At 35.3% G+C, this 13,660-nt stretch overlaps 2 protein-coding genes across 2 annotated transcripts; both read left to right on the forward strand.

The window, feature by feature from the left end:
• Positions 1-1,227: 1,227 nt before the first annotated feature.
• bin2b (bridging integrator 2b) lies at positions 1,228-8,719 on the forward strand. The gene is made up of 12 exons (XM_043242377.1): positions 1,228-1,493; positions 2,041-2,121; positions 2,881-2,935; positions 3,722-3,816; positions 3,903-3,998; positions 4,976-5,083; positions 5,179-5,264; positions 5,389-5,464; positions 5,795-5,877; positions 6,566-7,151; positions 7,235-7,333; positions 8,042-8,719. The coding sequence occupies exons 1-12, from the start codon at positions 1,392-1,394 to the stop codon at positions 8,153-8,155; spliced, it is 1,581 nt and encodes a 526-aa protein (XP_043098312.1). The 5' UTR covers positions 1,228-1,391; the 3' UTR covers positions 8,156-8,719.
• A 1,478-nt stretch (positions 8,720-10,197) lies between these two features.
• Positions 10,198-13,573, forward strand: slc48a1b (solute carrier family 48 member 1b). The gene is made up of 4 exons (XM_043242381.1): positions 10,198-10,376; positions 10,478-10,627; positions 12,168-12,335; positions 12,494-13,573. Exons 1-4 carry the CDS (start codon positions 10,259-10,261, stop codon positions 12,628-12,630), a joined length of 573 nt encoding a protein of 190 aa, XP_043098316.1. The 5' UTR covers positions 10,198-10,258; the 3' UTR covers positions 12,631-13,573.
• Positions 13,574-13,660: the final 87 nt, after the last annotated feature.

Here is a 13,660-nt window from a genome sequence, read left to right on the forward strand (position 1 = left end):
CAAATGGATGGCAGACAATTTAACTTTAATACCGATAAAGCTAAGGTGATGATTATTAACCCTGACAACATTACCCCTAAGATTTGGCAAGTTACTGGGGGTCTGTCATCCTCTGATTGAAGTGTCTGAAAGATCTTTGTTTTAACAGTCACGTGAAGTCTATAGTTTGTTCATCGCTCAGGCAACATTGCCAAGATTAGATATATTGTTGCAAAAAGAGAGATGGAGGTGTTCAATCATGCCTTTATCTCTTCACGGTTGGATTATTGCAATGTTCTGTACACTGTTAGGACAATGAATCAATTACAAGTTGTACAGAATGCGGCTGCAAGGCTTTAGACTAGGATGAGCAGGAGGTCCCACGTTACTCCCACGCTTAAGGCCCTTCATTGGTTTCCTATTGATTTTAGAGTGCATTTTGGTTGTATAGGCACTTATATAGCCTGCATGGTCAGGCACCAGCTAAATATCCATATCCATAACAGTATCTATTACATGCACGATACTACCTCTTTGAGGTCTTCAGGTCGAAACCATTTAATTATACCTATGTACGTCTTAAGACAAAGGTGGAATGTGCTTTTTGTGTTGTGACTATAAGGCTCTGGAACTCGCTTCCTTTACAATTGAGAACTGAATTATTGAATTTTATTGTATTTGTACAGCTAGTATTTAATTTTTGATGTTTATTTATTTTTTTTTATTTACTGTAAACCACTTTGGGACTCCTTTGTCTGTGAAAGATTTTAATTATACTAACGACTACAAATTTATAAGGTAGAAAACGTTATAGGCCTAACAATAGCATTCTAGCACGCTGCTTTAGTCATTTACACTCCGTTTTACTCTAAATAATAGATTAAAATAAATAAATGTATAAATAAATATGTAACTCATAGGCAGAGAGTCACATTTTTATTCTATTTATTGCCTTTTAACGAGTCTTTACACTATATCAGCGCTAGTCGATTAATATTGAGTTTTGTCTTGTTTTTTTTTTTTTTTTTTTTTTTTTTTTTATACCAATAAAAGTGTCAGCACACATAGAGCCACTTTCGGTGTAGTTTTAATTTCGACATTAATTATCCAGATGCAGACGTCACGTTTGTTAGGAAACACCGATGACTAGTTGACTTGACGGTGACTCCGTCGCACATCTATGACAATATTACAAACACGTCGGGGCAAGACGGCGGAATGTTGCACAATCGGTTAGTTGTGCCGCCGTGGTCCCGCGAGTTTCAGTCTTTAAAGCCAGCAGCAGGCGAACTAACTGTACTTTCACACCCACTCTCTCTGCTCACTCCGCCCAGGAACCGTCCGTTTATAGAAGGAAGCGCCGAGACATCAGAGAGAAGGCTCGCTCGTGTGCCAGCTGATCAGAAGTGAAGATGGCTGAGGGAAAAGGTGGCAACATCGGGGGCAACATTGGCGCGGGAGCTGGCATCCTGGCCAAGCGCTTTCAGAAATCAATGAACCGAGCACAAGAGAAGGTAGGTGGGGTTTTTTTTGAGTTCAGGACCTTGGGTCTGATGTCATGCTGCTCTGGGTGTGTGTTTTGTGTGTGGGGGTATCCAACATATCTGCTCCAAAATGTTTAGAGGCCTAAAGAAAACTGGTACACAAGCTAAATGTTCACAAGCTACATAAATAGTGTCAGTTGTTTTAGCTTTTTCAAATGAAATTGTGTGAACACAAAGACTACCACTTCCTGCCCTCAATCACTTCCTCCCTAGGCTCACCTCCTCTTCTAGAGTTTACTATATAGTAGACAGTGTTTCTTAAGTTAAAGCACCAACACCATTTTGGAACTTTCGTGTTCGCTAAATGCTCCCTTTGAAAATTTCTTATCTTTCCACACCATAAGGAACAATCGCTGCACCTGATTTTTTTCAAGAATAAACGTGGAACCGCTTGGCGAGTCATATTTCTGCGGCCATACAGTGACACGTCTTGTTCCTCTGGCTGATATTGTGTTTGACAGTTCATGTCTGAAATGAACAGTAGTGGGTCTTTTCAGTGTTACTGTGTTGTTTGTAGGTCCTGCAGAAGCTGGGCAAAACAATGGAGACAAAAGACGAGCAGTTTGAAGAGTGCTCTGCCAACTTGAACAAACAGCAGGTACTTCGACAGTGGCCTATACGTCTGAGAGAGTGACAAGCATGCACACACACGCAGGCTGTAGGTTACACTAGATTTAGTTTCCTCGTGCAAGTCGCAGACTGTCACTCAATTTTGGACACCGCTGTTTTTAAAGAGACAGCATTAGACGACTTGCGTTGAATGATCCCTGACAGAATCATCATTGAAAGTAACACAGGAAACGCCACCTTTAGAAAATGTCATGTAGAAAATGTGACTTGCTGTACAGTAGTAGAAGCTGACCTTTTCTGCCTCTCTTCTGTACATTTTAGCCAACCCAGGAAGCCCTTTAAAAAGGCTATTTTTGATTAGTACCACCTTTCATTATTAACAAAGTTTATCATATTTGACTCGTGTTGACCTAGTTTCTTACTCGTCAACTTTACATCCTATTTAATGTCCTGGATGCATCACACCACTGATAATATATTGTATTTGTTTAATGATGGTAGATAGTTTTACACTCTATAGATGCAATCACATCAACATAATTATTTAAGAGTTTTCTTCTTCTTTCTTTTTTTAATCATAAATAAAACACAACCTATACATGCATTGATGGCTCTTACTAGAAGTGCATTAAAAATGTGAAGTAATTTCCTTAACACCTAAACATTTTCTATTTTGCTTCCAAAAATGTTACATTTTCCAAAAGCTAAGGCCTTTAACGTGCATTTAAAAATGCAGATAAAATAATGAAACTTAAACCTTTTTGAGAACACTATTATTTCTTTCCAGGCTGATGGCATCCGGCTCTATAAGGATGTTAAATCATACTACAATGCTGTTAAAGGTACCGTGACACTCAGATGATCAAGTACAGCCATTTTTTAAGTAATAATACGTTTTCAGTTACTGATTGAATCTTGATTTTTGTTTCAAAAAATATTAGGAGAACAGCTAAATTTATAATTGTGTCTCTGTGATTTTAGAGTTTGGGGAAGTGAATGTCTCCTTACTAACGGAAGTGAAAATGCCTATTGTGTAAATGTCTAGAAGAATAGTTGACTCTCCCACTCAAATTGACCAGATGTCAGTTTTGCAGAGGCTTATGAAAATATGAAGGAGAGGTTGAGATTTAGAAAGACTCGAGATGTTTGTGGTCTTCTTGCTTAAACCAAATGCATAGTTTTGGTGAAAACCATCAAGTCATTGCTTGTGTCTTTAGCCCCCAGGTGTTCTGAAAGAATGAAATGGATGTCGGTATCTAGATCTCACATTTTTCTATCAAAAAAGCTAGTATACAAGTTCATTATTCTTCTTTATACTAAACCATATAGGTTTGATTTTCAGAGATGTATGAAGATTTAAAAAAAGTTTATCTGGTCTGTACATTGAATATAATTATTAATCTAATAAATGTCCATTTAATCATGTATGTATTTAAGTGCTTGATGGAGATAAAAAAACAAAAAACAACTTCCGATACTTATGGGTGGATTTCATCATTTCTTGCTAACACAGTTTTATCTCTGTAACTTGTAATGACTTGTCATGGATACATACAGAGCTTTTAGGACTACAGGCAAATTGTGTAACAAAAATGCCACGTAATGTTTTGTCCCACCTTGTTTCTCAGTGATGCATGAATCATCCAAACGCCTGTCCCAGACTCTTAAAGATATCTACGAACCAGATTGGCATGGTGTAGAAGACCTGACTGTTATAATGGAGGTAAATCAGGCCTTTCTGATGATTTTTAATAGTAAAAATCTCTCTGCTCTCCTTGTTTTCGTGATCTCTCTGGTTTTATATTGCAGAGTGAGGATCTCCTCTGGAATGACTATGAGGAAAAGCTGAACGATCAAGTTGTTCGGACAATGGAGAATTATACCGGACAGTTCCAAGATGTCAAAGTTCGTAAAATTGCTTCATTATGGACCTAAATAGGAAGGAGTGACTGTAATTATTCATTCACTATCTATAGTCTAGGCCTGTTCATTGTATTTTTGCAAGTTTGTCAAGGTTAGGCTTTATATCACTGTGTCTGCTGCAGCAGTGCTACGGCAGCAAACTTCCTTGATTATTACGCTGGACTGACAGTATAGTTCCTAATCATATCGACATAGAAAATCAAAACTTTTTATTGGAAAATTCTATTGCAAAATAGAAAATGCGTAGGTGTTAAGGAAATTACTTCACATTTTTAATGCACTTCTAGTAAGAGCCATCAATGCATGTATAGGTTGTGTTTTATTTATGATTAAAAGAAGAAAGAAGAAGAAAGCTCTTAAATCATTATGTTGATGTGTTTGCATCTATAGAGTGTAAAACTATCTACCATCATTAAACAAATACAATATATGATCAGTGGTGTGATGCACCCAGGACATTAAATAGGATGTAAAGTTGACGAGTAAGAAACTTGGTACACAATATGAATACACAAGAAATTCACAGAAAAATATTGAAACTCTTTGGTCATTTTTGAACATGATGCTACTGGTCTAATTGGATTCAATGACCTATGCTAAGCTATGCTAAAAGCGCTATCTGGCTATCGCCAGTCCCAAAGGTCGACTGAATAGATTCCAAAACAGTAAAATTCAACTTAACTCGGAAGTTGGAAAATGAGCCTATTTGCAAAAAAAGTGTGTTCCTTTAAGACACTGTTGTAAACCTTGTGTTAACATTTTCTTATGCCTTTTAAATGCAGAAAATACTAAATGACAGTTATATATTCATTAGTTACAGCTTAAATTTAAAGAGATATCACCTTTTGATGGTACTTTGATGTAGATCCTGGTGTTGAATTAATAGCAAATTCACGTGGTGTTGTTAATTCTTAAAACGTTACTGTAGCTTTAATTTTTTAAATATTGTGATCTTGCAGGAAAGAGTAGCTAAACGAGGAAGGAAACTGGTTGACTATGATTCAGCTCGACATCATCTTGAGGCACTGCAGAACTCCAAAAAGAGAGATGAGGCCAAAATATCAAAGGTCAGCTCACATTTGAACATTTAAATATCTAATTTTTATAATGGTTTATGGCTATAGTTCAACTAAATTGCATGACTGTTGATGTGTACTTTCAGGCTGAGGAGGAGTTCAATAAAGCACAGGAGGTATTTGAAGACATTAACAAGGAGTTAAGAGAGGAGCTGCCTGTTCTTTATCAAAGGTTATTTCAGCTTTATTAACAAAAATAAAACTTTTAGAGATAAATGCATTCAGACAGAGCTGTGGTGGTACAAATAACACTTCTTTTCTCACTTGTTTTGGCTACGCTTTCTTCCTGCTTTCAGTCGTATAAGCTGCTATGTCACCATGTTTCAGAACATTTCAAACCTACGTGATGTCTTCTACAAGGAAATGAGTATGGTAAGAATGTAACATTGTTTTATCGTGTACTTCTGGGGTTGACATTCACATGCATGGTGTGCTCTTCTTGTTTTTTGCCATTTAACTGGCAGGGTTTTAGAAATTACTTTATTAACTTTATTAAGCTTAAAGGGTATGATGTATAATCAAAAATGTATAATCTGTCCTCAATCACTCACCATCACATTGTTCCCAACCTGTAAGACCTTCTTTTGATCTTTGGAACATAAATTAGGATACTTTTGATGAAATCCATTTAAAAACACAGTGTGACTGTCAAGCTTTTTTTTTTTTTTTTTTTTTCATGTAACATTAATATTTTTGTTTCAGTTGAATCACAACATTTATAACATGATGAAGAAACTTGAAGATCAGCACTCCACCAAACCCTTCATCGTCAAAGGCCTTAATAGGTAATGTCTGCATTGGCAAATAACTAGTTTCTATAAAGATATACAGTAGCTTGAATGTTTAAACTGTTGAGATGGATTTCACTACTATTTGAAAGTAAAAAAAAAAAAAAAAAAAAAAGGTTAAATTAATCAAAAGTAATTGCGAAGATGTTTATGAATGCTTTTTTTAACTTTGAAAAATGTCTTTTAACATGTTAATGATGATGATGATAATAATAAATATTTCTTTAATGTCTTTCAAATCTGCGTATTAGCTTTGCCATCACAGGAAATTGAAAGCATTCATATTGTTAGTAAAACGGTTATTTTAAATTGTAATATTTTATAATTTTTTTTTTTTTTTTTTTTTATATAAATACAAACTTTTTAAGCTTAAGAGATTTCTTTAAAAACTCTTAAAAAATCTTACTTTCCTCAAACGTTTGTAGTATATTTTATATATCCACTGGCACAAGTTGGTTAGATCAAATTCCAAAAGTTGCAAATGATTTAGGATTTCCCCTTTGGGGAAATAATATACTAATAGAAATAATTATGATAGATATTAATAATAGAATTGTCTTTGGTTGTAAGTGTAGATTAAGTGCTCAAATACATTTTGTTGCCATTGTATATTGCATGTTAATTAAAGGCAAATCTGTCTTAATTGTCGTTTTATGTGTCTTGTTTTTCTTCCTTTTGCGCCTAGTTCAAAGTCAAAGAAGAGAAAGTCTGTTACGATCTCTGCCCCCATCCCCTGCAACACCGCCTTCCCTCCCGATCATCCGGCCATGAGCAAGCTCAGCATGCCCAGCACCCTCACACACACAGACACTCTCTCAAAGAGCACAGGGAGCACAGCATCAGAAATATCAGACTCCGACTCCTTTGACAGTGAACCCAACACACCCAAGCGGCAGTCTTTGTGTTCGGAGGGTGAAGGGGTTCGGTCTGAGGAAGCCACTGAAAACGCATCAGAAACCAGCAATGATCAGTCTGTGCAAGCCAACGGCCAGGAACATCAAGATTCAGTGTCTGCTGCTGAGCACAGAGAAGAAGAGGAGGATAAACCGGCAGCAGCATCAGAAGAAACCCATCGCGCCACGAAAGATGGAGACAACGAGGATAAGCCCTTATCAGACGCCCGAGACAAAACTGCACCAGTCCCAACTCCTCGAAGATCCAGCACCTCGAAGAAAGATGAAGAAGAGACTAATCAAAATACATCGGGAAGCACTGAAGATTTGAAAGTCCAAAAGACAGAGTATGAAAATCCTCCCCGCTTCCTCTATAAGGTACAGTGTCTTTGGGAGCGTCTAGCCGGTCGTTGATTTGTACTTGTGTAGGTACTCATTTGTATTGTTTTGTTTTTTTTCAGGCTGTTGCTCTGCAGAATCAAGACTCAGATGAAGGTGTGCTTCTACAGTTTGGAAAGGGAGATGTCATCCTTGTATACGTCGACGAAGAAGAAGAAAAGGTGAGTTATACATAGAGTGGGCATAATGTTGTATGGCACAGCAGTTTAAGGGTTGTCCTAACATGAGTTAGCTTGAAATTGGAAAGTTGGTGCTTCTGTCACCATTTTTTTAAGGAAATGAATACTTTTATTCAGTAAGGATGAATTAATTAACAGTGATAGTAATAGTTTCGGATACTTCTGTATGAACAAATACTGTTCTACTGGACCATTTATTTTTGAAGATCAGTTTCCACAAAAATATTAATCAGCACATTGATAAAAAGATATGTTTTTTTTGAGCACCAAATCATCATATTAGAATTATTTCTGAAAGATTGTGTGACACTCAAGACTAGAGTAATAAATTCATATATTCACATTTATCAAGTTATGTATATACTTGTACAAAATATAGTATAGTATATACAAAATTGTTGTTTTGCTTTGACATCCGACCTGGTGTGCTGTGAAATGTTGAAATAGGATTTGAGATCTGTGGGGAACTTTATGGACTACATTGTTTTCTTTGTGTGCATAATATTTCTTATTTTAGCATTATCAGCTTTCATGAATAGTTAATTGTTGTTGTAATATATATATATATATATATATATATATATATATATATATATATATATATATATATATATATATATATATATATATCAGTTTGTATTTCATTGCTCGTCAACATTCTCGTAAAGTTGGGTAAATATTACATTGCAGCCGGAGGGCACTGTGTGGGGCGTGAGAGAGCAGGACTGGATCCAGTACAAGGATCTAACGCTTCTCTCTGGCATTGTCGAAGAGGCCATGATCCAGCGCATCACCTCTGATTAAGACATGTCACGAAGTGGAGGATGCAAGAAAGTATGTGAACCAGAGGTCCCTTAAGTGCCCATCTGAGGCCCTCGTGACTGGATGTTGTAATATGAACTCTGTCTGCCCTTTCCTCTAGACATGAAAGACACCTTTTCATAGTGTCTTTACAGTCTGTCTGTTTTCAGAGTGTTTTAGAAATCTTAATATTGATCACTTGATTTATATATTATTGATAGTTTTGTAGTTGTATCTTCACTGTTCATTTGCATGAACGTACCCACGTATTGTGTATCAGTAAAATATTAGTATTATTATGCAAAAAATATTTCGAAAACATTTTCTAAGCGATGAGTATTAAAACACTTTTTATGTAGCTGTTCCAATGGTTTCTTCTTTATATGTTTGTTAACCATGTAATGTTGTCTATGTTGTTTCTAACATCTCAGTGTTAAGATTGACTACCAAGATTTTCACAATGTTTACAAGACCCAGAAAAGTGTATTACTGTGAAACTGCTTTCTTAAATGTACAGAGAACATAGTTTTTTTTTCTACAATAAAGTTGACTAATATAGCTAAAATAGTTTAAGTTGTATGTATGGTTTTTCATGAACTTGATTTTCTTTATTACAAATAAAACACAATAGGCAATGTTACTATTACACAAGTAGCAGGTAAACTAAAATGCATTGACTGTTAGTTTACTGATAATACTAACCATTTAATAAATTAGAATGACAAATTTACATAATTATATCATAGTAGCAATATCTTAAGAAACTGGTATTTTCCTTTTTTTTGTTGAGGTTGGGACTAGAAGAAGAGAACAAGTGTTTAACATGCTTTACACATCTGTCTGCCGGTTAGTGAGAACTAAAACTATTGTTTAACGGTTTAGTGACATCTAGTGTACACTAGAATTTTCCACACTCATTTTTACTTAAACATTTTATGGAGTCTAAAAAAAAAGTGAAATATCATTAAATGCAGTGAATAGAATAAATATAAGCTTACATAAGCTTGAAGCTTCTATTAAAATACTACCACTAGCTCTATTTTATTTCAAAGTCTCGTAAATTAATATTATAATATATTAATACCACTACAACTTTTATTTACGTTGATCACTACCTCATTTACTGTCACTGGTACAACTATATAGAAATAAAATAAGTACATATACTCAATAAACTTAATCTTACATACTCTTACATTACATAAATTGGCATCATTCTAATCTTAAAATTCGCTTGATGTTACATATAATTTGTTTAATTAAACCTTATAAAATACAAACATTTATGGCATATTTTAACAATCATACATCTTTTTGTTTTTGTGCTGATACAACATAAAAAAAAAAAAGAACAACACTGAGAAAAAGTAAATAAATAAATTTACATAACTTCAAATAAAAGGTGAGCACATATAAGTCCAAAGCGGTTTAGGTCCAAAGTGTAGGGCATTTCTGTCCATCATCCATTGAAGGGATTTTGCAAATAACTTCAGATAATTCCTTTACATCCAGTGAATTGAGGTTTCATTTTTAAATATTTACATCTCTGTATAAAGTGTCTGCCTGACACAATCAGTTTATTTATCAAAAAATTATAAACACTCCGACCTTAATTGAGATGACATTTATTTTTAGGCTGCATCCAACTTTGAAAAAAAAAAAAAAAGCCGAAATTAATATACAAATTCACACTGAAAGAAAATATGTTCTACTGTTTCAGTTTCTTCCTCACAAAATCCACATGAATTGTTTTCCCAATTAAATCTCTCATGTAAAAAGCAATTAGAGGGATAAATGTCGTTTAAGATTCACTTCACTTTAAGAAGTCGCTTCTTTGGCTTTAGGAAGGACATATTTCCTTTTCAGTTGATTAGGAAAATACAGTTTTACATAACGCGTTAATAAACTTGTTTGTAAACTGTTTGCTATTTAAGTTAACACCTTCGACGCAAAGCGATCTGGAACATTATAGTTTAATAAAGAGACACTTATCGTTTTCATCCATACCTGAAGAGGTCGCTGTTCTCTGTCAAACGGACGCATAATTTCACTTTTTAGCTCTCGGTGAAGAGCAACAATAACACACGGCTGGTTATGGAGCAGTAAATGACAGTAAATGTGTATCGATTGTTTGAGGCGGTCTTACTGTCCTTCATAAAACCCTCGGTGAATGACATTTCATCACTAGTTGCTGTTCCTGCAGCTGGATCAGCGCTGTCTCCAGGTCAAAAGAGCGGATGCTCCCAAACAACTATTTTTAGTAACTGGATAGTTCTTTGTTGTTTGGGGGGATTTCTAAATAACCTTTTCGTTGTTCGTTGCCAGGTGTAGAACCGAAGGCAAGAATGGCGATCAAAAAGACGTATATAAGCGTGGGCTACTCGTGTGTCGGGGTGTTGGTGGGATTTTCGGCGTTTCTGGTGTGGAACATCGCTTACAAACAGCCGTGGACAGCCGCGATGGGTGGATTATCAGGTACGTGTTTTTTGGCCGCGTTTCAAATGCAGGAGAGCTGCCTGCCTAGACAGCATTTTTTGGGCATCGAAGGCTGATCTGGAACGCGCCCGTGATGCCTCAATATTGTCTAGGTTGGCGAATCTCTAGTTTTAGGGCACGGAGAAATGGATTTGAAGTAAATAATGCTGTTCATTTTTACGTTTTGAGCCTTAAACAGGGACACGTACAATTATTTCTGTAAGTTCTGAGATGGGAAACTTTACAAACAACAACAACAAAAAATTGTACTGCTGCGTAAATCTTGGATAAGTAATATAATTCAGTTTTTTCTGTATTCAATTTTAATTATTTTATTTTTTTTAATCGCTATTTTGTCAGCTTTTACCTGTTTGGACCGTGTCCGCTGTGTAAATAAACTATGAAGGTATATGTTAGATAAAGTGTTAATAATGCAGGTTTAATACGCTAAAGATTTAACTTTCTGCATTTTAGTAATGAACAAGTTGTTTATTGTTATCAAACATTGTGTGTAATATGGACAACATAGCATAACATGCTATACCAAGCCTTTTCCGTTTTTTAATAATAGTGATACAATTTTAGATGGAAAAAGTGGGACCACTAAATACTTGACGTGCACAAAAAGTGGAGCCAGTAAGATATTTTTACTTTTTCTCAAAACTGATGCATTAAATTGAACAGAAGAGACAGTAAATACGTATACATTCTTGACAAAAGGCTACACAACTGTAAAAATCTACTGACAACAAATTTTGAAAGTTAAATCCTTTAGGGTATGACACATTTAACTATAAATACAGGCAAAAACTTAGAGATTTTGGCCTCACTAAATATCCGTTCCTCAGTGCACTTTGATCGGTTGCTGTGCTCTTCGAGTTTGTGTTGAGCAAGAGAGTCATAGTTTGACGCTTTTAGAAGTACACTTTGGTCAGTCTAGTCTAGAATGGCATGATTTTGCTGATTTTTTTGGTTAAAAATGATAAAGCAAAGTATATTTGAGAACTGGTCACTTCTATAAATAATTTTTTTTACTTAAATGGTTCTGCAGTGTGTAATATTCTTTTGTGTGTGTGTGTGTGTGTGTGTGTGTGTGTGTAGAGAGGGCACAAAATAGCATTTACATTAATTATACAACAATTCCAAAGCATGTCACGCTGCAGGACATTGGCTGAAATTTCACACGAACTAGCCTGTTATTTATAATCTTGTTGTATGAAAGGGAAAAGAGTAAACGCATACACTGCTGGATATGGTGGTGTTGGTCAGGGAGAGTCTACTTTGTTGTGTAATATCACAAAATAGCACATGCAGAACTGAAACATGTGAGCATGACAAAGCAAACATAAATGCAGAGTCATGGATTTAGAACAAGGATTATTGGACTATGTTTTAGCAGAAATTTCAATTGATGTTTTTACTCAAATTGTTACTTTTAATTCAGTGTTACCCGTTGTTTCGGTGCAGTTGTTTGATATCTACTTTCATTTCTGATTGAAAATTTGTGATTTTGAAGTGTATCGCTTATGTATTTATCCAGGCGTTTTGGCGTTATGGGCTCTGGTCACACACGTAATGTATCTTCAGGACTACTGGAGAACATGGTTAAAGGGACTGAAGTTCTTCCTGGTCATAGGCATCGTTTTCTCTGTGTTGTCCATCGTGGCCTTCATCTGCTTTCTCTGTGTGGCCGTCTCCCGCAAACAATGTGAGTGGAGACCTCTTCTGAAGCACGTGAAACTCAGTGAATTGGTAGCATTTAGGTGTGAAGGAAAGTGCTTATTGTTTGAACTTTAAAAACTGTTTTTTTTTCTCTCCTTGTCTGTGTGTGTGTGTGTGTGTGTGTGTGTGTGTGCGTGTGTACAGCTCTCAAAGATCCCACCAGTCTGTACCTGTCATGTGTGTGGAGCTTCATGACTTTAAAGTGGGCCTTTCTGCTGGCCCTCTATTCTCATCGATATCGCAAAGAATTTGCAGACATCTCCATTCTCAGTGACTTTTAAATATGCACACAATAACACACTCGTGCCCACAGACAAACTAGTAAATAAGTGTAGAACATGCTTGGCTGTTACCATGTAAAATGGACCGGGAACACTCAAGAGGAGAGTTAGTTTTTTGAGTTTATAAAGACATTAGCATACCACTGCTCTATCTTTTTGCTATTGTCTGTCCAGAAAGAAGGACGTCACCAGTGATTTTAAATTTTGTACTTTTTAATATCAACAATCAAAATCCACATTTCTGAGCCTTTTCAATTTTCTGTATGTATGGTTACTTAGCATTTCTGAATGAGGCATTAAGAGGAGTCTTTTGTCTTTCTCCTTGCTGCCGTTCTCTTGAATGTCTTACTATGGGATAAGTGACAGGTTTTTGTTAAGATGGTGCGTTTTTTTTTCTGCTATTGCATAGCAATTAGGTAACTATCTATTGGTTTCTTAAAAAAAGCACTTTATTGTCTATAAAATGTGGTATAATCAATCACAAACCTTGTTCCTGTGGGAGTCTTTGAGGCTTTACTGGCGAGGGATAATGTTAGGTGAAAAACCCAAATTTTCTTCTTCTTTGTACTTTTATGACCCCAAAGCATTTCAGAGCAACATCCAGCACACATTTGAACGAAATGATTTGATTTTTGTAGCATTCGTTTTTCACAAGACAAACAGGGTTAGAGCTTTTTATGTCCGTCACCTGACACATGGCTTAGTCTTGGTTCGTATAATTTCTCTCAGATAATATTGCATGCATTTGTCTTGTTTTATTACGTTGAGCTTTTTTATTTACACAAAACATTATTATTATTATTATTATACTGTTAGAATGTGATTTTTGCTTTTGTCTGACATTTCAGGCACTTTTGTGAACATATCAATTATATTGTATTGTTATGAAATCAATAACTTTATGTATTTGTCAGTGACCCATTAATAAAATAACCTGAAACGACACTTGCTTCTTAATTTCGAATATATATATATATATATATATATATATATATATATATATATATATATATATATATATATATATATA

This window comes from Puntigrus tetrazona, chromosome 6, assembly GCF_018831695.1.
Source record: "Puntigrus tetrazona isolate hp1 chromosome 6, ASM1883169v1, whole genome shotgun sequence".
NCBI lineage: Eukaryota > Metazoa > Chordata > Actinopteri > Cypriniformes > Cyprinidae > Puntigrus > Puntigrus tetrazona.